The sequence below is a fragment of the Ranitomeya imitator genome, chromosome 7 (genome assembly GCF_032444005.1).
Source record: "Ranitomeya imitator isolate aRanImi1 chromosome 7, aRanImi1.pri, whole genome shotgun sequence".
NCBI classification, from domain to species: Eukaryota; Metazoa; Chordata; class Amphibia; order Anura; family Dendrobatidae; genus Ranitomeya; species Ranitomeya imitator.
Window position 1 is genome coordinate 72,248,442 of NC_091288.1, and position 24,210 is coordinate 72,272,651.

Genomic DNA, 24,210 nt, shown 5'->3' on the forward strand with positions numbered 1-24,210 from the left:
CAGGACACAACGCAGGCCAGTTGTACCATAATAGAATAATATTGTATGAAAACATTCATAGAAAGAGAATGTGCGTTACCTGTCGATTACTAATAGTTAATTTTTCCAGGAAATGTCTGAGGACAGTAGACGGATCTTCGATTAAACAATTCCAAAGAACTTGCTGAGCTACGGCACTCACTGTGGAAACAATAAAATAGGGATTTTTGTGTGTACTCACCGTAAAATCCTTTTCTCCAAGCCACTCATTGGGGGACACAGGACCATGACCATGGGTGTTATGCTGCTGTCACTAGGAGGCTGACACTAAGCTGAGACAAAAAAAAGGTTAGCTCCTCCCCTGCAGTATACACCCTCATGCTGGCTTCCAGAGACCCAGTTCAGTGCAAAAGCAGTAGGAGAATAATACCAAAAATAGTAAGTAACATTAGAGTATAACATGTCCAAAAAAAAAACAGTCAAAAACTGAAAAAGGTAACAAGCCGAACAGGCTAACAGGGTGGGTGCTGTGTCCCCAATGAGTGGCTCGGAGAAAAGGATTTTACAGTGAGTACACACAAAAATCCCTATTTCTCCTTCGCCACATTGGGGGACACAGGACCATGGGACGTTCAAAAGCAGTCCCTGGGAGGGAAACAATACAACCAAATAACTCCGTGTACCATCTGACTACAAATGCGCAACGGACGCTTGCAGAATACGTCTGCCAAGGGCCGCGTCCGCCGAGGAATGAATGTGGACATTGTAGTGCTTTGTGAAAGTATGCAGGCTGGACCACGTTGCGGCCTTGCAAACCTGCTCCGCTGTTGCCTGGTGCCGGATGGCCCAGGAAGCACCCATCGACCGAGTGGAGTGTGCTCTAATCCCCGCCGGGATAGGTCTGCCCCTGACTCGATAGGATTCCTGGATAGCAGATCGAATCCATCTGGCTATCGTGGCTTTAGACGCAGCCAAACCCTTTCTGTGACCCTCCAGGAGAACAAAGAGGGAATCCGATTTTCCGAAAGGAGCCGTTCTGGAAATGTACCTTCTAAGGGCCCGAACCACGTCCAGGGTGTGGAGGGCTCTTTCAACCCTGTGTTTTGGCTGACGGCAAAAAGAAGGGAGAATGATGTCCTCATTAAGGTGAAAAGTTGAGACCACCTTAGGAAAAAAGGCCGGAGATGGGTGAAGGACCACCTTGTCCTGGTGGAAGGCAAGAAAAGGGGCACGGCAGGATAAAGCAGCCAATTTGGATACCCGTCTGATGGACGTCACAGCTACGAGGAAGGCAACCTTCCAGGAGAGGACAGAAAGCGGAACGTCCTGAAGAGGCTCAAACGGAGGTTCCTGAAGAACCCCCAGGACCAAGTTAAGATCCCAGGTCTCCAACGGCATTCTGTAGGGGGGTACCACATGGGAGACCCCCTGAATGAAAGTCTTGACTTGAAGGTTGGCAGCGATCCTACATTGGAATAACACGGATAAAGCTGAGATCTGACCTTTGAGGGAACTCAGCGCCAAGCCGGAATCCAAACCGGACTGAAGGAAATCCAAAATGCAAGGGATAGAGAAAACGAGCGGAGGGCGACCACAAAGTCTGCACCACGAGAAGAAGGTTTTCCAGGTGCGGTGGTAGATAGAAGCGGAAGAAGCCTTGCGCGCGCTTATCATGGTGGGACCTGCTGAGAGAAACCAGCTCAAGTTAGAATCCAGGTTTCAACAGCCACGCCATTAAACGTAGGGCCCCTGAGCTCTGGTGGCAGATCGGCCCTTGGCGAAGCAGATCTGGGCGGTCTGGTAACCGCCAGGGGACGTCGGCTACGAGCTGAACGAGCTCCGCGTACCAAGCGCGACGGGGCCAATCCGGAGCAACCAGAATGACCGGAACCCCCTCTGTCTTGATTTTCCGGATCACCTTCGGCAGTAAGGGAAGCGGAGGAAACACGTATGGGAGTTGGAACTGATGCCACGGGGATATCAGCGCGTCCACTCCGATAGCCTGGGGATCCCGAGAACGTGCAATGAAATTGTGAACCTTGGCGTTTAATCTGGACGCCATCAGATCCACGTCCGGAGTCCCCCAGCGAAGGCAGATCTGCCGAAAAACCTCTGGATGGAGTTCCCACTCCCCCGAGGCAAGGCCCTGATGGCTCAGAAAGTCCGCTGCCCAGTTTTCGACGCCCGGAATGTGCACCGCGGAAATGGTGGAATGGTTGGCTTCGGCCCAGCGAAGAATGTGGGAGACTTCCTGCATCGCCGCCCTGCTGCGGGTACCCCCTTGGGGGTTTAAGTATGCCACTGCTGTGACATTGTCCGATTGGACTCGGATTGGGTGACCCGCGAGCAGGGAGTGAAAGCGTCTCAGGGCGAGTCTGATCACACGAATCTCCAGGATGTTTATAGGAAGCCTCGACTCCCGCACTGTCCAACGACCCTGAGCAGAGTGGTGAAGAAACACCGCACCCCAGCCGAGGAGACTGACGTCGGTAGTTACCACTAACCAGCGGATCGGGAGAAAAGACTTCCCCTGGAGGAGAGATGGACCCAGGGTCCACCATACAAGGGATTGTCTGATCCGCGGAAACAAAGGGCAAGGACGATCGAGGGAGAAGGGACTCCTGTCCCAGTTGTCCAGCAGAGCCTGTTGTAGGGGGCGGAGATGGAGTTGAGCAAAGGGGACTGCTTCTATTGCGGCTACCATTTTGCCCAGGATCTTCATGGCGAATCGAATGGGTCGCGGGCGAGGATGGCTGAGCGTCCGGGCTCCTTGCTGAAGCTCTTGGGCCTTTGACCGAGGAAGCAAGACCAGACCCCTTGAGGTGTCCAGGATCATTCCCAGAAAGGAGATCCGACGGGCAGGAATGGGGGAGGACTTGTCCAAGTTGATCAACCAGCCCAGGCGCCGCGAAAGGGAATCCAAGGTAATGCGGACGTTTGCCTCGCAGACCTGAAAAGACGGACCCTTTATGAGGAGGTCGTCTAAGTAAGGTAACATGACCACTCCTTGAGAGTGAAGAATGGCCATGACGGCCGCCATGACTTTCGTGAATACCCTGGGCGCCGTGGCAAGACCAAAGGGTAAGGCCGTGAATTGGAAATGGTCCTCTAGGATGGCAAAGCGGAGGAACCTTTGATGTGGCGGGAATATTGGAATGTGAAGATAGGCATCCTTGATGTCTATCGATGCCAGGTATTCCCCTCTCTCCAACGAGGAGATGACCGACCGGAGCGATTCCATCCTGAAGTGCCGAACTTTTACGCACTTGTTCAGGAGCTTCAGGTCCAAAATGGGGCACACTTTCCCGTCCTTTTTGGGCACGACGAAGAGGTTTGAGTAAAAACCTCTGAACCTCTCGTGTTCCGGGACCGGAACAATGACCCCGCTCTGTCGGAGGGAACAAATGGCGCAAAGAAGGGCGCGAGACTGAGCCCCCGAGTTGGGGAGGCGAGAGGGAAAAAACCGAGCTGGAGGGGAGGCAGAGAACTCTATTTTGTAGCCAGACGACACCAGATACCTGACCCATTCGTCGTGAATGACGGAGGGCCAGACTTGCTGAAAAAGAAGTAGACGTCCGCCTACTTTGGTGGTATCGACTGGAAGAGTTCCCGAGTCATTGCGTAGGGAATCTGGCAGGCCTGGACCCTCTGGTTCTGGGTTGCCTAGGCTTTCCTCGCCAGGACTGATTCAGCCTGAAAGAGGGACGAACGTCTCTGTCTGAGCGAGCGGATCGGTCCGATCTGGAAGAGGCGGCAGGATTGGACCAGGCTGGACTGCTACGAAAGGGCCGAAAGCGAAAATATGGTTGGCGCTGGAAGGCAGCCTTGGGTCTCTGTTGGGGAAGGAACTTGCTCTTTCCCCCTGTAGCGTCAGAAATAAGCTGGTCTAGCTTTTCTCCAAAAAGATGCCTGCTCTGAAAAGGAAGGGAAATCAGAGACTTTTTAGAGGAGGAATCTGCACGCCACTCTCTGAGCCAAATGGTTCTTCTGATGGTGATGGCGTTTGAAGCTGCCGTTGCTGCACAATTCGCTGCATCGAGGGATGCGTACATCACGTAATCACCAGCCATGGCAATCTGTTGGGCAATGTCCGCCACCTCTGACGGAAGATCCTGCTCCTGAACCGATTTTGCTAGGGCATCTGCCCAGGAAACCATCGCCTTGGCCACCCAAGCCGCGGCGAAGGAGGGAAATAGGGAAGAATCCGAGGCTTCGTACACTGAGCGAGCTAGGGAATCTAGCTGGAATTCAGTGGGATTCCTAATCGAAGCGCCATCCGGAACGGATAAGAGCGTTTTGGAAGCTAGGCGCGAAACCGGAGGATCTACCAAAGGGGACTTCGTCCAGTCTTTAACGAGATCTGCGGAAAAGGGATACTTCGATTCCAGGGCCTTTTTGCCCGTGAAACGCTTATCCGGACGCTCCCTGTGTCGCCTGACTATATCCAGGAAATCTGGATGAGAGGCGAACGTCTTATGAGAACGCTTGGCTCAAGTAAAGGAGACTGAGTGGTCCGGAGCCAAATTAGGGTCATCATCCACCTTGAGAGCGTGATTGACTGCCTCAATGAGGGAGTCCACTGTAGATCTAAACTCCGGAGCATCCGGGTCTAAGGATACATCAGACTCATATTCAGAGTCGTGAATGCTACGAGCCCCTAAAGAGGGTGAGCGAGAGGTGGAGCTGCCCGAGGCTGACTGGCGTGATAAGCGCTCAGGAGAGGTAGTGCGGATCCGTTTTCTGGATGACCGTGCCTCTTTTCGAAGAGAGCGGCCCCTGCTGGCCGACGATTCCCCTGTTACGGAGGGATCTCTTACCCCAAGAAAAGGATTGCCCCGCTCCCCAGGGGGGTTCTGAATGGATTTGATGGCATTGGCTAAAAAAAATCCACGGACTGAGACAGAGAAGCGACCCACGCAGGGGGACTAGCTACCCCAGGGTCGGTGGCGGTGGAGGGCTCCTGGGCACTTGGGGCATCGCAGGCTGAGCAGAGGAGGGAACTCTGAGGCCGAGGAAGTGGAGCCTGGCAGGTGGTACACACAGAAAAGAAGGTAGTATGCACCTTAGAGGACTTTTTAGACTTTGACTGGGACTTGGTGCACCCTAATGTAAGATAGACCAGGGTCTGAATCTAAGGAAGCGAGGGCGGCGCTGCAGGGGAGAACCTGACGTGGTCTCCTTACCCGAGGTCCTGTGTCCCGCAGAGAGAGAGGAGAGGCGGCGGAGGTGCTGGCTACAGTCGGCGATGAAAACGCTGCACATGTGGAAAGCTGCGGCTGGAGAGCAGGAGCTGCGGCGTGCAGAGGAAAAAAATCCAAGATGGCCACCGAGAATGGGGAGAGGAGATCTCGCAGAGAGCGAGAAGCGCCAGGACCAGGGGGCGGCGCCGTATAATGACGTGAAACGGGGGGCGGAGCCTGTCGGGATGCAGCCTGTGCTAGGGCGAAGCCAGGGACTAAATTTTCGGCTTCGGCCCGGCGCGCAGCCGCTAAGCACCGGAGGCTAAGGGGCCCAGAAAAAAAGTTGCCGCTGGTAAAAAGGGAGCCCTCCGGACCGCAGAGCAGTCGACCCCCCCCCTCCCTGAGGTACTTACCCCGAAAAGAGGGGGAATGCCGACTCCTGCTGCCCATAGGTGAGCTGTGCCCGGGAGTCTGTAGAAAAGGACGGTGCAGGTATTGGGGAGCCTCCATCCACGATCCCCTGAGAAGGGGGACGGAGAGGAACCGTCCGCCTCCTTCCATCAACCGCAGAATCAGTGGTGATGCAGTGGGGGCCGCACGGACGCCACAAAGTAAGGTGCCTCTGAGCAGCCGAGGGTAAACCTGGTGGGCAGGGCAGATGTCTGGCAAAAAAGACCTGGCTGCAGAGGAGGAAACGTAGAGGACACTCCATGTGCTCGTCTGTAAGGGGGGTGGAGAAGATTGGTCCCTAGAAAAGGCCCGTCGCCCCCAAAAATCAGCTCAGGCAGTGGCATCCCACGTCACAGGAGAGGATACGGAGAGGTGAACTCCCGTGCTCGCCTGTTGGTGGTTCGGGGAGATCGGAGCCTTGAAAGGATCCGTCACCCCTTCATCCAGTAAAACAGAGAGAGTTAAATCCAGTGTGCCTCCTACGGACACTAAGCTTGAGCTGGGTCTCTGAAAGCCAGCATGAGGGTGTATACTGCAGGGGAGGAGCTAACATTTTTTGTCTCAGCTTAGTGTCAGCCTCCTAGTGACAGCAGCATAACACCCATGGCCATGGTCCTGTGTCCCCCAATGTGGCGAAGGAGAATTCTCTTGTCAGTTTTTATACTACCTCAAATTGTATTTGCAATAATATGGATGATTTAGGTCAAATAATAAAGCATCGATGGAAAAGTTCAAATTCATTTCAAAACTCAGTTTCTCTCTTACAGTGTTCATTTCCTATTTCCTTCATAGAGGTAAATGATAAAACACTTGTTGCCTGTTACAACAACCTAGTCAAAGCCCAGACCTTAATCCAATTGAGAATCTGTGGTCAGACTTGAAAATTTCTGTTCACCTGAGGAAAGCATCTAACTTGAAGGAGCTGGAGCAGTTTTGCATTTAGGAATGGGCAAAAATCCCAGTGGCAAGCTATGCAAAGCTCATAGAGACTTAAGGTACCTTCACACTGAGCGACTTTAGAACGATAACGATAGCGATCCGTGACGTTGCAACGTCCTGGATAGCGATATATCGTTGTGTTTGATACGCAGCAGCGATCAGGATCCTGCTGTGAGATCGCTGGTCGGAGCTAGAAGGCCAGCACTTTATTTCGTCGCTGGATCACCCGCTGACATCGCTGAATCGGCGTGTGTGACGCCAATTCAGCGATGTCTTCACTTGTAACCAGGGTAAACATCGGGTTACTAAGCGCAGGGCCGCGCTTAGTAACCCGATATTTACCCTGGTTACCATTGTAAATGTTAAAAAAAAAAACACTACATACTTACATTCCGGTGTCTGTCGCGTCCCCCGGCGTCCGCTTCCCTGCACTCCTCCTGCATCCTGTGTCAGCGTCGGCCGGCCGTAAAGCAGAGCACAGCGGTGACGTCACCGCTCTGCTTTACGGCTGGCACTTACACAGGATGCAGGAGGAGTGCAGGGAAGCGGACGCCGGGGGACGCGACAGACACCGGAATGTGAGTATTTGTTGTTTTTTTTTTACATTTACAATGGTAACCAGGATAAACATCGGGTTACTAAGTGCGGCCCTGCGCTTAGTAACCCGATGTTTATTCTGGTTACCCGGGGACTTCGGAATCCTTGGTCGCTGGAGAGCTGTCTGTGTAACAGCTCTCCAGCGACCACACAGCGACGCTGCAGCGATCGGCATCGTTGTCTATATCGCTGCAGCGTCGCTTAATGTGACGGTACCTTTACCCAAAACAACTTGCAGCTGTAATCACTGCAAAAGGAGGCTCTACAAAGTACTGACTTAAAGGGACTCTGTCACCTGAATTTGGCGGGACTGGTTTTGGGTCATATGGGCGGAGTTTTCGGGTGTTTGATTCACCCTTTCCTTACCCGCTGGCTGCATGCTGGCTGCAATATTGGATTGAAGTTCATTCTCTGTCCTCCATAGTACACGCCTGCGCAAGGCAATCTTGCCTTGTGCAGGCGTGTACTATGGAGGACAGAGAATGAACTTCAATCCAATATTGCAGCCAGCATGCAGCCAGCGGGTAAGGAAAGGGTGAATCAAACACCCGAAAACTCCACCCATATGACCCAAAACCAGTCCCGCCAAATTCAGGTGACAGGTTCCCTTTAAGGGGGGTGAACAGCTATGTACACTGAAGTTTTCAGTTATTTTGGCCTATTTATTGTTTGCTTTGTTCAGAGTTAAAGGCACTTTCTTTGCATGAACTGATGCAAACAACAAAAAACAGTGAAATTCCACATTGTGAGGAAGCAAATCATGAAAAAATGCCAACAAGGATGAATACTGCAGCAGCCCAGCACGGTTAGACACAGCGAATACACAGTCCATAGCAGGGGTACATTTATAAGATTATTTATCTCAGCACAGAAACATTTTTAACACATCTAACTGTGAAACGTATTATTATTTCAAGATCTGTTGATTAAAATGTACTTTGTTCATGGGAAGACTCTCTTTAATACAGTTGTTTTTGCGAAAACCTAATTTTTATTTTCAGAACACTTATTTCCCATAGTTTTGAGAATTTAAGAAACTTGACAAAAAAAGCAACTGTTTTTAAAAGCAGACCTGCTACTCCATCTTCACGGACATCTCCATCCTCCATGAGATGAACGATTGGTAGCACAGCAGCACAAATGCATGCAGGGAATACCGGCTGGGGTGGTTGAGACACATGATGATTTGCGGTATGTTCTGTTGCATGTTCCTCATCTAAAATAAATGCAATAATGAGGTTGTGCTAATTCTACTATGTGACCAAAAATATGTAGCATCTCAGCTTTATCAGCCAGGTCTTACCTTCAGCACTGACAGCAGAGCGAATAGACCACACGGATCCACGACGGAAGGAATAATTACGGTGAGAAGTACTTGATGTGCAGGATGGGCTCACAGACAGACGGCGGGAATTCAGATTGGTGGGTTCTTCTACTGGCAAAAAGAATAGAGAGGTGAAACCTGCTCTACCACATGAAATTACAATGGAAAAGATCAGAAGAGTAAATCATATTATATAATTCAGAAACGAACTACTTTCTAAAAGATTATTGTCCACTGGGCCAATACTTGTACTTTAACATTATAAATGACCAATTAGCTAAAATCTAAAGAGCTAAAACTATGTAATTGTTCTTCAGCTAATTCATAATATTAACGTGAACAAAAACATGTACCCCTGCATGCTGGAAGTATATATACAGTAGGGGCCATGGAAGTTCTCAGAAATTGCAAGGACAGCAAAAAGATTTACAACCGTACAATAGGGCAACTCAAAACTTTGTCAGTTTCGTCCTAAATCCTAACATGCAGCTGACAATCTTTAGCATTTATTCTGTATACATTACAGCAAGCCGTTGTAAGGAGGAAGACCGGGCTGCGGGTACCTGCATTATGCCGGGTCCGTAACTGTTGAGGCTGCGTCCAGTGTTGCCAGGGGAAAAGAATGAGGGACCGGACAGGTCCCATAAATCGGGGAGAGGGGTTGTGGCTAAGCCGGGCTGTGAGCAGGAAGCACAGGAAAGTGTCCTCAGTTTCCCGCCGGCGGGGATACGGAGACGGGCCCCGGCAGAGCTTAGGTGAACGCTCCAGTGAGCCAGCGAGGGTTAAGAGTGCCGCGTACCTGGCCAAGCAGAGTGCTGTGCTCGCGCAGAGTAGCGGGTGCCAGTGTCAGGACCCTGTGGTGCGTTCTCCATTGCTGATATATGCACAGCAGCGCACATGTGGGACTGAGACTATTGCAGCGCTTCCCACTTTGGCTGCACAGATTTATGGGCTAGGGGCTCAGTGGGTCCATTGCCGCCAGAAGCTGGACCGTGATTTGCTGGGATCATTTTCATCCTTTTGTTAAAAATTAAATAATATTGTTAAACAGCATTGTTCTGCAATCCCTGTGTTACTGCATTTCCGAACCTGCTTACACCGTCAGGTATGCTAGGGTTAAATCCTAGCTCTTGAGAGTCTGATTAAGTATACCTGGCTAAGCTTTGCATATAACCAGGCTGAGTGTTCATCTAAGTCGGTCTGCTGAAGGAGCTGAGCAGACAAGATGTGTCTTGGAGCTAAAGAGAGAGAGACCAGCCAGTATCTCTCTAAGAAAAGTCTGCACAGATCATGTGCGCTAAAGTACAAGTATCAGTGATTACTATGGATGATAGCTGTTTTGTTTGAATGATCTGGGCTAGCTCAGCAGTGTCTGAAATAGTTAGTGCCTGGACAAGGATGGGGATTTATATTTATGATTTTGTTTTTGGTGCTGTGCAGCTTGTGGAAATAGACATTATTCTGTTTATGTCATTAAAGCCCTGTGCCTGTGTGAACGCTACCGATTACCAGGGAGATTGAAACCCTACAATGTATATCATATATATGTTATGGACCTGGTGGTTAGGAGCACCCGGAATGACCTGATGGTTAAACTCACATAGGACAAGCTCTGGGAAGTGGGAGCTCTGCTGACCGCAACCCCTAATCCTATCACACAACTAGAAATAGCCGTGGAGCGTACCTAACACTGCCTAGACGCCTCCTCACAGCCTAAGAGCTAACTAGCCCTAAAGATAGAAAATAAAGCCTACCTTGCCTCAGAGAAATTTCCCAAAGGAAAAGGCAGCCCCCCAGATATATTGACTGTGAGTTAAGATGAAAGTCACAAACACAGAAATGAAACAGGTTTCAGCAAAGGGAGGCCAGACTTACTAAACAGACTGAGGATAGGAAAGGTATCTTTGCGGTCAGCACAAAAAACTACAAAAAGACCACGCAGAGTGTGCAAAAAGACCTCCGCACCGACTCACGGTGCGGAGGTGCCACTCTGCATCCCAGAGCTTCCAGCTAGCAAGGCAAAATCATGATAGCAAGCTGGACAAGGAAACAATGAACAAATAATAAACTAGCAGGGACTTAGCTTCTGCTGGAGTAGACAGGTCACCAGAAAGATCCAAGAGCGAACTGAACCAGTACAAGAACATTGACAGCTGGCATGGAGTAACGATCTGAGTGGAGTTAAATAGAGCAGCCAGCCAAAGAATAAACTACGTCACCTGTGGAAGGAACCTCAGAAGCAGCAGCTCCACTCACAGCCACCAGAGGGAGTCCATGGACAGAACTCGCCGAAGTACCATTCATGACCACAGGAGGGAGTTCGATAACAGAATTCGCAACAATATACTCGTGTATAAGCAGAGTTTTTCAGCACATTTTATTGTGCTGAAAACGCCCCTCTCAACTTATACACGAGTCGATTGTCCAAGAAAGACGGAGCGGGTGCGGCGGAGCAGTAGCAGGAGCCGGCGGCTGTGGCTAAAGCCTGTGCCGCTGCTAAAGAGAAATTAATATTCACTGCGCTGGCAGTGAATATTCATTTCTCTGTAATAGCGGGCACAGTGACAGCTGCCAGTTTCCAGCACACACCCTAAATACCTTCCCTGTGTGCCCTCGCTGCATCATTCCGGTGCCAGCAGCTCTTCCGGCTGAGTGATCACGTGGCATCGCTCATTAAGGTAATGAATATTCATGCCTTTCCACTCCCATATGCGGAGTGAAGATTCATTACCTTAATGAGCGGGGCCACGTGATCACTCGGCAGGAAGAGTTGCTGGCGCCGGAACGAGATGCAGTGAGGGCACGCAGGCAAGGTAAGTAGGATGTTTTTTTTTTTTATAGGAGCCATGCATACAAGGATAGAGGATAGGGGATAAGGGGCCAAGCATACAAGGATAGGCGATAAGAAGCCATGCATACAAGGACGGGATGGGGGAGTCATGTATACAAGGACAGCGACAGGGGAGCCATACATACAAGTACAGGGATCGGGGAACCATGCATTCAAGGACAGTGACCATGGAGCCATGCATACAAGGACAGGAATCGGGGAACCATGCATGCAAGGACAGGGACTGGGAAGCCATGCATATAAGAACAAGGACGGGGGAGCCATGCATACCAGGATAGGGATGAGGGGACAATGCATACCTGGCTTATTCTCAAGTCAATAAGTTTACCCAGTTTTTCGTGGCAAAATTAGGTGCCTCGGCTCATACTTGGGTCGGCTTATACTCGAGTATGTACAGTAATCTAAAAATAAATCTGGAAAATAAACATTTTCCATAATCAAGCTATTTGAGCTCAGAACACACCTTCCTCCTCCTGCTCTGAGTTGGGGGAACAAGTTGGCTCATAACAGGCCTCCTGTGTCACCGGTATGGCCGTAATGAGACTGGCCTCTCTGCCTAAGCGCTTCTTCTCTTCTTCTTGCTGGAGGTTCTTGAGAATGTGCTCAGCCCGCTGGTGGGATCGTGACACAGCACGAGCAGAGAAAGATTTCTGTAGTTTGTCATTGAAAAAAGTAAGCATAATAAAAGACATTCTCATCTCATGCAATACTACTAGTCTAATACTTAACTATACCATTTAGTCTATGTGGACACGTTGCGTTTTTGCTGCAATTTTTAAACCAAATTTTAAGCTGTGTTTTTCAGTACTAGCAAAAGCCATGAGATCTCAGAAATATCATGCACACACATTTTTTTTCCTGACTGATTTGGAAAACTGCTGCATTTTTGCAGTTCTTTCAGGACACACTGTGGATTTTGCTGCGGATCCGCAGCGTTTCCACAGCTGCGGATCCGCAGCAGTTTCCCATGCATTTACAGTACCATGTAAAGCAATGGAAAATGAAATCCGCAGTGCACATGCTGCGGAAAAAAAACGTGCAGAAACGCAGCGGTTTATTTTCCGCAGAATCTCAATTCTTTCTGCGGATTCCGCTGCGGGTTTGCCCCTGCTCCAATAGAAATCTGCAGGTGAAAACCCGCAGAGGAAACCGCAAAAGAAACCGCAGCGGTTTTTCACTGCGGATTTTGCAAATCCGCTGCGGAAAATTTCGCAATGGAATCCGCAGCGTGTGCACTTAGCCTCGGCGTTTAAAAACGCAGCAAAAAACGACGCAATTACGCAGCAAAAAAACACATAAAAACCTGCTTTTTGTAAGCAGCTTTTTACTGCCAAGTGAGCAGTTTTTGCCTGCGAAAAAAAAGAACAGCAAAAACCCTACGTGTGAACATAGCCTTTGGATTTCAGGTCCTAGGAAGCTAAGCTAAAAATAACGAAGAACAAATATTGCTCCCATTCTGTAATGGACCAAGCATTCTTATGTGTTCCATATAAGTATGTAGTTTTTTTTCACATATTCTGCACAGAAATCCACATGAAAACCACCCACAAGCTGCCTCCTATTGATTTCAAATGGAAATCTGCATTGCTGCTCTTATGGCTGCAGATTGTTTAATCGCAGATTTCTAAAATGTTTCAATAATTGATTTGTCACTGAGTAAAAACCATGGGAAACGGTCAATCAAGGTCAATCTGCATATGGAAGTTTGGCAGATTTCTCCACAGGAAAAAGTTGCATATCTAAGGTAATGTAGGTCCCGGGCACCACTTGCAGAAATGAGTAAATCTCTTCATGCTGCCCTGGTCTGGTGCCAAACTGATACTCCATGGCAGCATCTCTTCACTTCTCTACCAGGCATCCTAGGTCTGGAAACTTGGATGTCTCTGGCTCTTACTAGGCCCCAAGACGTCATGATGTGCATTGCATTGCAGCATTGTGATGTTGCGGGGTCCAATAATCACCAAAGGCACCAAGGATGCCAGACTGAGGATGCCAGATGCAGAATTAAGAACTCTCTGCCACTGAAGACCAGACTGGAAGGTGGACAAGGGTAGTGTTAATCCAACTATTCATGAGTGTTTCTCCCTTGTCATAGCTTTCTACAGTCAATCTGTAGATAGCTATTCTGTAATGATGAGATACACACATTGCGGTCTATGAATATAGCTCTTCTCTAAAAGATTCCAAGAGGACTTTTACGAGAACAAGTTCTGCACACAGCAGTACCAGGAATTTGTTTTTGGTCACAAGTTTGGAACATTTTGTCCATTACAAATTGAGGACAGCTTTTACTCTCAGTCATTTAACTATAAGTCCAAAGAACTATATAAGAATTTAACTAGGAAAAAAAACTGATGTTCTGTATAAACATAAAATCTGCTACTTACAGACTGATCCTCACTAATTGGGTCTTGAACACTTCCACTGTTGTGAGGAACCCAAGGTGGGTCAAACATTGGAATAGATGGCATGCCCAAGATGGGAGATGGTAATGTGAAGTTAATGCTGGGGGGAGGGATCTGTAACATTTAAATTATCACTTTTAAGATCGGAACAGATGAAATTTCTAAAAAATTTACAATGAAACCTTCAGGCAAACAGTTAGAGATCTCAAACCTTATAAATCTGCTGTGCTCCTTCCTCCATTCTTGGCCAAACCTGATATCTGAACCTCCAGAGTGTGTGGAATTTCAGAATGGCATTCAGTCTCTGCCCTGTCTCTGGATGCTGGAACTCAGAAGTTAACATCTCAGAGACGGCGTCCGGGACCTTCACAGCACAAAGCAGGAACATGGCAGCTGCAACAGCATTAATTACATATTATACAATGTCCGAGCTACCTTTTTGCTTTTCTTTCTAAAGCTGGACATAGTATTGGATCTGTATTGGTGAATTTACATGATAGGTGCAATGCCAAATATTAATAGACACACTGAGTGAAAACATATAGAAAATAATGGGCCATTATTATCAGCACTGTCTAATTCTTTGTGCAAACTTAGACAGTCTTAAAATGTGCCAAATCTATCAAAGTAATTCATGCTACTTAATACATCTTTCTAAGTCTAGTCTAAGTTTACACTACCGGCTATTAGTTGGCTTACTTCTAGCCAAAAATGCATGCCACAGTTATACCACAGTCCTTTTTTGGTGAGCCATGTACCTTTTCCAAGCATCCCCGTCCCCTAATTTTCTAAAAAAAAAACTTGCATTACCTTGAAAAAGTATTCAAACCCCATGAACATTTCCACATTTTTTTCACAAACTTAAATGTATTTTATTGGTATTTTATGTAATACACCAACTCAAAGTAGTACCTATGTGCATCACAATTTTCAGATTTATATTTTTAAAATATTTTCAAAACCGTATATAATTTCCTTTACACTTCATAAATACTTGCTACTTTGTATTGATATATAACATAAAATCCCAATAACATACACTGAAGTTTGTGGGTGTAAAGTAAAAAAATGTGGAAACGTTTATGGGGTATGAATACATTTTCAAGGCAATGTAAATGTGGCTCAAGTTGTGATAGTTTTTTGGTGTAAAATATGCCAGAATTCTGACACACTTTGCTTGAAAAATGTGCCGCAATATATTTAAAGGTATGTGAACTATACATGTGTTCTCATATAAGACACGTCACCTGCAGCCCCAGCCATGTGCTCGTCTACACTCAACAGGAGTTCCCATGCAGCTGGCTGGATGTCCCCATACATTTCCTCTGTCAAGATGGGGGCCGCCTTGATCAACAAAGACAGAGGAGCAGGAGACAAGCTCATCACCTAAAATACATAAAGGGAGCAAGTTATCAATCAATTTGGTCAGATATTATTGTGTACTATTAAAATTGAACAAAAAAAGTCAGTGCTTGAGTCATACTTAGCAATATAACAAGGTAGTCATAATAAAAAGCATGGTCAATTTGGAGGGGCTTGGTCTACAAGACCTCTTGACGCATGTGTGTATCTGCTGGTAATTCAAACCCCGCTAGGGCACTGTGTGCCACTGGAAAGTCTTGAAATACTAGGAGCCTTTTGCAGTAATCTCACGGGATAAAAGCCGTCTGCGCTGTTTCTCATAGGTCTTGAAACAGGTTGTCCTGTGGACAGATTCCCCATTTGAGCTGCGCATCTCTGCAGCTCTTCCAGAGTGACCATGGGCCTCTTGGCTGCTTCTCTAAGTAGTGCTCTCCTTGCTTGGGATGTCAGTTTAGGTGGACACCCATGTGTTGGTAGTTTTGCAGTTGTAACATACCTCTTCCATATGTACTATCTTTTATTGGAAAATGGTAATCAACGCATTACAGGTTAAGAGCAATCCCTTCATTTGGATGCCTAAACATATAAGTATCCTGATAAAGGGATTGGTCCAAACCTGAAAACATGGAGATAACCATTCCACTATAAAAGATAGCTACACTTATCTCTACTAGTGATGAGCGACCATGCTCAGGTAAGGTGTTATCCGTGCCTGCTCTTGTGCTAACCGTGTATCTTCGGCATTCTTGGAAAATATGTTTGCGTCCCAGCGGCTGCATGCCTCACGGCTGTTCGACAGCTGCAACACCTGCAGGGATCGCCTGTTTGCTAGGCAATCATTGCATTTGTTGCGGTTGTCAAACAGCCCCGAGAAATGCAGGATCGGGGACTCAAACATATTATTGGAGCATGCTGAAGACACTCGGTTAGCACACGAGCATGCTCAGATAACACCTTATCTGAGAACGTTCGCTCATCACTAATCTCTACCTGTTTCACGACTTTCTGTGAGCAGCAGCTTTTTATTCCATGAGCTTACGGCAAAACACTTTCACTACTTTTAGACTTCCAGGTGAACCCATAATGTCTTTTTTTAGTCTTTATGATCCTGCTATAAGGTATCAGTGGATTTTGTAAATAATTCTAATTGTGGGCAATTTTCTGTAAATGATAACTATACTCCTTGACATGGAGATGGTGGAATTTACTGGTCTAAATACTTATTTGTGATTCCTTCTGCACAGTTTATAACTATCAGCTGTATATTAAATGCAAGAATAAAATATACCTGGTGCCTTATATATTTCAGCATCCCACTGTCCTTCTTCCCCTCCAAGTTTGCTTCTGTCACCCTCTTCTTCAGAGATGGTGTTCGAAGGCAGGATTTATCAGAGCACTAAGTAAGCAGATTACACAGATACTTGTTTACATTGTTGAATTATATTTATCTCCTTTCAGACATGTAAAATGCTCTACATACTGTTACCATCATGTCCATCAATTACTGAAAAGTCACTTTTCAGCTGCATAATTCTCTGTTTGAAAACAATTTGGTTATAGATGTGCTTCTCACAAAATTAGAATATCATCAAAAAGTTAATTTCAGTTCTTCAATACAACAAGTGAAACTCATATATTATATAGTCATTACAAACAGAGTGATCTATTTCAAGTGTTTATTTCTGTTAATGTTGATAATTTTCTCTTACAGTCAATAAAAACCCAAAAGTCATTATCCCAGTAAATTAGAATACTTTATAACACCAGCTAGAAAATTGATTTTAAAATTCCAAAATGTTGGCCTACTAAAATGTATATTCAGTAAATGCAATCAGTACTTGGTCAGGGCTCCTTTTGCATCAATTACTGCATCAATGCGGCGTGGAATGGAGGTGATCAGCCTGTGGCAATGCTGAGGGGTTATGGAAGCTTTGATAGCAGCCTTCACCTCGTCTGCATTGTTGAGTCTGGTGTCTCTCATCTTACTCTTGACAATACCAGTTTGCTGGCCAATCAAGCACAGTGATACTGTTGTTTGTAAACCAGGTATTGGTACTTTTGGCAGTGTGGACAGGTGCCAAGTCCTGATGGAGAATTCAATTTCCATCTCCAAAAACCTTGTCGGCAGAGGGAAGCATGAAGTGCTCTAAAATTTCCTGGTTGACGGCTGTGCTGACTTTTGTCTTGATAAAACACAGTGGACCTACACCAGCAGATGACATGGCTCCCCAAACCATCACTGATTGTGGAAACTTCACACTAGAACTCAAGCAGCTTGGATTGTCTGTCTCTCCACTCTTCCTCCAGACTCTGGGACCTTGATTTCCAAAGTCTAGTGTGAAAAGTACCAATTCCTGGTTTAAAAACAACCGTGTCACTGTGCTTGATTGGCCAGCAAACTGGTATTGTCAAGAGTAAGATAAGTCTGACCTTAACAGCATAGAGAATCTATGGTGTATTGTCAAGAGGAAGATGAGAGACACCAGACCCAACAATGCAGAACATCTGAAGGCTGCTATCAAAGCAACCTGGGCTTCCATAACACCACAGCAGTGCGACATGCTGATCGCCTCCATGCTACGCCGCATTGATGCAGTAATTGATATCAAAGGAGCCTCGCCAAGTATTGAATGCATTTACTGGGCATACATTTCAGTAGGCCAAAATTTTGGATTTTAAAATCATTTTTTTCAAGCTGACGCTGTAAAGTATTCTAATTTACGAAGATAATGACTTTTGGGATTTCATTATCTGTAATCCATAATCATCAACATTAACAAATTCCTCTGGAATTCCATGCCTCAACAAGTCCGATTATACACCACCCTCGGATCCTTCGGACGGAACCTGAAAACCCATCTCTTCAGGAAAGCCTACAGCCTGCAATAACCATTCTGCCGCCTCACCAACCACCCAAGCTGCCGCCTCACCAACCACCCCACCTGCCACCTTACCAACCACCCAAGCTGCCACCTTACCAACCACCCGAGATGCCGCCCCACCAACCACCCGAGCCTCTGCCACGTCACCAACCACCCAAGCTGCCGCGTCGCCACTGCCAGAGCTGCCGCCTCACCAACCACCCGAGCTGTAGCCTCACCACCAACAGTGCTGCAGCACACCGACCTCCTGTCTCCTCCCCATTATCCCGAAGAATGTAAGTCTGCAATGACAGGGTCCTCTCTCGTGTCTACCAGTCTGTCATTGTAAATTTGTTTAATGCTAATGATATCTATAACCCTGTTTGTAACCCCTTTTTCACATGTACAGCACCATGGAATTAATGGTGCTATATAAATAAATAATAATAATTATTAGACAAAGTAGTAGTATAGCTTTAATGCCTCATTCAGTAATTGATTGTTCACGTATGTAAAAGCACAGATCTCTGTTTATAAGTATTTTGGATCCGAGTTTCATCAGTGTTTGATCAGTGCATCAGTTTTTCCCATTAGTGATTTTTCACTGATGAAAAAAAAAAAACAATTGCAAAGTTTCTCCTGTCCATTTCAATGTTAAGCACTGACAGCACTCTGCACACTGACGGCATCCACGTGGTGTCTGTGATTGTAACAGACCCTTAGACTTGTATGGATAGATTTGATCTGTGACTCGGATCAAAAACAGGAATATCTCCATGATTTTTTGCAGACCACTTGGTTGGCAAAAACACATGGACATGTAAATAGCCTCAGATTATAGTACAGTAGATTCACAGAACACAGATAGAACATGTACATGACTCTGAATGAGGAATAAGAGTTGCAGAGACAGCAATTATAAAGAGGACCTGTCACTTGCTCAAAAAATTACATTAACTACCTTATAAAAATCATCATTCTGCTGCTCTTTTCCATTGCAGAGATATTCACATTTTCTGCTTTTGGAGCACAGCATGTGAAATCTCTGTTTGCAGCAAATCTGGGTGATTGTGCGGGTGTGCATTTTCTCCCCTTCCTCCCAGATGCTACCAATCATAGCTCAGTAGCTGATCTAGCCATCTTACACATTGCTGAGCTGTGATTTGCAGCATCTGCGAATGAGGGGTGAAAGCACATGCCCCCCAAAAAGACTGATGAAACACACAGGTGGACTGAAAACAGAGATTTCACATACTGCAAGTCGAAAGCAAAACAAATGTGAAAATCTCTGCAATGGATATTCATTTTTTATGTTTTTTGGGGTTCAGTGGTCAATCTATCTAAAGTGAAATATAAGTCATTACATATACAAGTCTCCTGATGAGTAATTTATGGCTTGGATGATGAAATGCAGAGACAAGGGGCTTTTGACAGTGGTGGTGCTGGGTGCACCTCAACCTATATGTAGACACGTGGGGTATATGTTTGCTGCTCATTTGCCACCTTCTGATTATTATTATTATTATTTATTGTTATAGCGCCATTTATTCCATGGCGCTTTACATGTGAGGAGGGGTATACATAATAAAAACAAGTACAATAATCTTAAACAATACAAGTCATAACTGGTACAGGAGGAATGAGGACCCTGCCCGCGAAGGCTCACAATCTACAAGGGATGGGTGAGAATACAGTAGGCGAGGATAGAGCTGGTCATGCAGCGGTTTGGTCGATCGGTGGTTACTGCAGGTTATAGGCTGGTCCATTAACCATCAGGGTGTGAATAGTTAGTGCACTATTTGTATATTATTTATTTGAGATTATCTTAATAAAGAGGACAGGTGAAGGAGCTTGATCATGCTAATTCCATTGCAGGAAACAGGACTGGACCAAAGAGTGCCAAGGTTCTGGCTGGTGCAGCACAGCAGTAATGAACCAAGGAAGACGAACAAGACAACACGTCCAAAGGTAGGAAAAAGTCAATAATTCTTTAATCTTGTATCCATTAAAGCAAAACACAAGGGATTTGAAACTGACATTTCTCCCTTCGTCTTAATATAACAAATACATTACAATGGTCTTATTTAAAGCACAATGAACCAATCAGCTAACACATGAGGCAAATGCAATTAACAGGAAAAACACATGACAGGATAACCACACGACTTAGAACACACCTGAACGGTAATAAGGAGTTTAGATCCTATATGTAACATACCAAAGTAAGAATGGAAAACTTCCTTAACCTCACTTTACATGTTCTATTGACATTACTTACCACATTCATTTATATTTTAAACCAACTACTGTACTCTTATTCTAACAAACAATTTAATAAAGGCTTCAGTAGTATAAACAAACCTCTTTCACTTTTTTGCCTCTAAGACCGGTGCCAATACCCAAGTTGTCCTCCTTGAGTGAATCGACAGTGTCTCCATACAGCAGTTTAATGGCTCTTACCAACCGAGCACACGATCGACTATGGTGTAGATAGCAGTGTGGGTGGCAGTAATCCACATGGGTGCAAATAAAGCTTTGTTGGTTGCATAGTAGGATCATAACCTGGTAACATTAAATAATATGGAAATGAATACTGATTTTTTTCAAATGTCTTATGCACATTACCTTTCTCATTTCTCTTTGCACAATTTCACCAATATCTAATTCTCTATCCAGAATTGTAAGTGTACCAAGGCCAGTAATCTCAGTGACTGCAAGGCTCACAGTTTGAACGGAACCATAGATGGGTCAAGAACATTTATTTTTGTGGGGAAGAAATGCAATTACCGTAAGTTTTTCTTTCTTTCTATGTTATATGTTATGAACAATTGAGGGGATGGGGACTGCAAGAGACTAGACAACTTGAAAATTTCCACATAGTATGATTTACTTTACACATAAGGCACTTAATGGAGTCTTTTTCTGAACCCTATGAATACATGTTAGACTACTTACATGCAGCCAAGACATATTACGGTGGTAGCTCTCTTCTGCGCCAATGTTGCTTCCATCAGGCTCAATACTAGGCTCACTAGCGCTCCATGGACTCCCTTCTTCTCAAAAACAAACATTAAACAAGCCATAAGCCATTACACAACCAAACATGTAAAAAGTCTTTATTCTTAACCTAAAGGCTCAGCCATGCACAGATGGTTTCACGACAGAGCGACACAACACATTAACCCAACTCCCACCCCCTACCGATCACTAGCTGGGAGTGGCAAAGACAAGCACATCTATTGGCACATGTCCCCTTTATTCAGGGGGATGGGACAAAAATGGAGAACGAATTCCCTGCATCTCAAAGATGCTGCAAACCATACAATTGATCTGCAAAAAGCTATGCTGAAGATTTGATCTAAAAAGCTGCAGACTTCGGAGAAAATCATCTAGAATTATATATACATTTGTTTAGATACGACTATGTATTATTTTGGTGTAGAAGTTGTCTCCATTAAGTTGTGCTGGCAATTGTGTGCTGTATGGATGCTTCTAAGAGTCTTAAATATTAATATGTTCTTACAACAGCAACAGAATATCTGTTGTTAAGCAAAGTGCTTCTTAGCCACTAACGGGGTCCTCAGTCTGAATATTTAGAAGTAATGCTAACAATTGCAAATGTAGTACTGTGTGTTCATCTATGGTCTGAGATCATTTTTCATTTTCTTCAGTTATTATAAAAACCAAATATTAAAATCATCATAATGTTTGTTCTCCCTCAAATCTATCTAATCCACAATTAATGACGATGGGTACTGAAACTTGCTTTGTCTTGACTGGATCTTAGCAGAGGTATTTGTCTCCCCTCCAAACCATGACTCCCCTTCAAATTTCTTCTCTGAGTTACCTATGTCAGTAACAGTGTCCCTGCTTTGTGACAGCTGGATGTCATCATTCTCGGACCCTGAGTCCTGCCGTGTAAGTTTGGTGCTCTTTAGGCTGCCGGCCCGGCGAATGCTGGACAGAGAGCCCCCCTTCTTCACCCGGAAACTGCGTGTTCCTTTAATCTGGAGCAGGCGGGAGCCTCCTATCCTGATCTTCCTGCTGGGAACTGCATTGAAAGAACACAAGAGGATTTTTCCCTCTTCTCTTTTTAGATTTTTATTTTTTTTCAAACATCTATAATCTAATCTATGTTTATTCAAATGTTTGGAGAAATGAAATAATATGCAAAGAAATAATAAGCACAATGTCTTTGGAAAAAAAAAAGATAACCAAACAGACTATGAAGTACAGACATGTACCCAATGTAAGGTAAATTGTATAACTGTGTGATAGGGTGTAGTATGTAGTGTATGTGACTTAACAATTAACAGAACTCTTTTTTTAGTGTTATTGAGTAGTATTATTACTCTAAGCACTGATAGTGCTGATATATTGCTTTGAATCTTGAGGGTTTTAAGGGAAACTATTAAAATTATTTTCAGCTCCTTTTGCACTAGAATTATGGTTACATCACACCAGTTTAACCCTAATAGACTCTAATGCTGAATTATCTTTAAAGACAAAAAAAAGGTTTATTATATCCAAATTAAAATGATTGATACCAGTGTAAACAGAGGCATTGGGAATATGTGGTTAAAATATAGGGGTTCATATTTTAAGCCCTATATAGTTACAATCAAAATTACTCAACCTCCATTGTAAATTAGGTTTGTTAGCAACATTTACAAACTTTCTACTGTTTGCAATAAACCAATAAAACAAGAACAAGTGAACTACATCAAAACAAATAATATAAGAAACGGTTTCCCAAATTTAAGACAAATTAATAATTGCAGGCTCTGAAATATTCAATCCCCTCATGAAAATCATGGTGCTTAGTAGGACCGCTTTGGCTGTTATGACTCGCTGCAAACATGATGCACACCAAGACAACAGCATCCGGCAGTGTTTCGGAGGAATCTTAGTTGATTTGCCATTAGTAATGGCCTCCAGTTCACTTGAGTCTGTGTTGCTGCAACCACTTTCTTCATATCTCAGCAAAGATTTTCTATGGAGTTCAAGTGAGCTGACTGAGACGACCACTCCAGAATCTTTCAGGACTTCTTCTGAAAAGAAGCCTTACTCGGTTTTCAGGCATGCTTGGGATCATTGTCCTGAAGGAAGGCCCAATAACACACAAGTGTTAGGTTCCTCACCAAAGGTATGACTTTTTTCTAGGATTTCCCAATACTGAATCCATCTTTCACATCACACACTACAGGTTTACAGTGCCAGAGGAAGAGTAATGGCCCCAAAGCATCACTGAGCCACCGCCATTCATCATTGTAGGCAGGGTATTCTTTTCTGAAAATACTTCATTCTTCCTTGACAAGACCTACACACACATATTTGTGAACTGAAGGCAATGCCCATGAGGAAAGGGTTAAGATTCCTCATCAGTAATTCTCTCAGAAGATGGTGTCCGGCTATGTATCAGGTCTCAGCAGTTCATAACAGCCAAATGGTGTTCTACTACTAAATATGCTTGAAGGGACCGTGAAGGTGGTGAATAATTCTGAGACTGCAGCAGTTTTAATAACTGTGGCATTTTGTGCAGAATTTGGGAAAGCTACTTGTTATATTATAATGTACTTGTTTTAAGATACCTACATTATTCTTCTATGATTATTTCATTTCAAACAGCAGGAAGGTTTAAAATTCAGCTAGTAAGTCTAATTTGCAATGCATGATGAATAATTTTCATGGGAACTGAATCGTTATTACTCAAATATTCACAGATCTATAATAAAATATACTATAGGCACTTGCCAAAATGGCTGTCATGGGGCAGTGTGTAAAAAAGCAGCAGTCCAGCTTAAGTTCTAAAAGGCAGTATAATGGTTGATTCACTACTAAAATTCAAGGAGGGCCTGGATGCCTTTCTTGAAAAATATAATATTACAGGTTGTGGGCATTGGATTTTGTGGTATTGATCCAGGGAACTAGTCCGATTGCCATATGTGGATTTGGGAAATAAATTTTCCCCTAATATGGAGCAATTAGTGTCTACCGCATGGATTTTTTGTCTTACTCTGAATCAACATGTTAGGCTACAGGTTGAACTAAATGGACATACAGTAAGTCTATCTTTAACTTTGAAAACTATGAAACTATAGTTCCCGGAAAGTTACCTTCCTCCACAAAGGTATAGCAACATTAACAAAAATGGATAGGAGAACTTACCATCACACTATCCTTTTCTACCAGAATCGGTGTAAAGAGATCATCAAACTGATGATGAACAATAGATGTCGATGTATAAAGAAGTATCATGTTT

The 24,210-nt window shown here is 45.0% G+C and overlaps 1 protein-coding gene across 28 annotated transcripts in view; it reads right to left on the bottom strand.

The window, feature by feature from the left end:
- The window catches only part of UNC80 (unc-80 homolog, NALCN channel complex subunit), a 256,402-nt gene that overhangs the window by 117,493 nt on the left and 114,699 nt on the right, over positions 1-24,210 (bottom strand). For 16 of the 28 annotated variants that reach the window (XM_069733446.1, XM_069733439.1, XM_069733450.1 and 13 more), the window contains 11 exons: positions 21,796-21,999; positions 20,904-21,004; positions 20,310-20,510; positions 16,376-16,483; positions 14,973-15,111; positions 13,937-14,118; positions 13,708-13,839; positions 11,784-11,970; positions 8,449-8,580; positions 8,218-8,361; positions 80-180 (listed from right to left, as the gene is read on the bottom strand). In XM_069733446.1, the coding sequence (XP_069589547.1) occupies positions 80-180; positions 8,218-8,361; positions 8,449-8,580; positions 11,784-11,970; positions 13,708-13,839; positions 13,937-14,118; positions 14,973-15,111; positions 16,376-16,483; positions 20,310-20,510; positions 20,904-21,004; positions 21,796-21,999 (1,631 nt within the window). The remainder of the gene's footprint in view (positions 1-79; positions 181-8,217; positions 8,362-8,448; positions 8,581-11,783; positions 11,971-13,707; positions 13,840-13,936; positions 14,119-14,972; positions 15,112-16,375; positions 16,484-20,309; positions 20,511-20,903; positions 21,005-21,795; positions 22,000-24,210) is intronic. The other 12 variants (XM_069733457.1, XM_069733453.1, XM_069733459.1 and 9 more) reach the window with 4 other exon arrangements.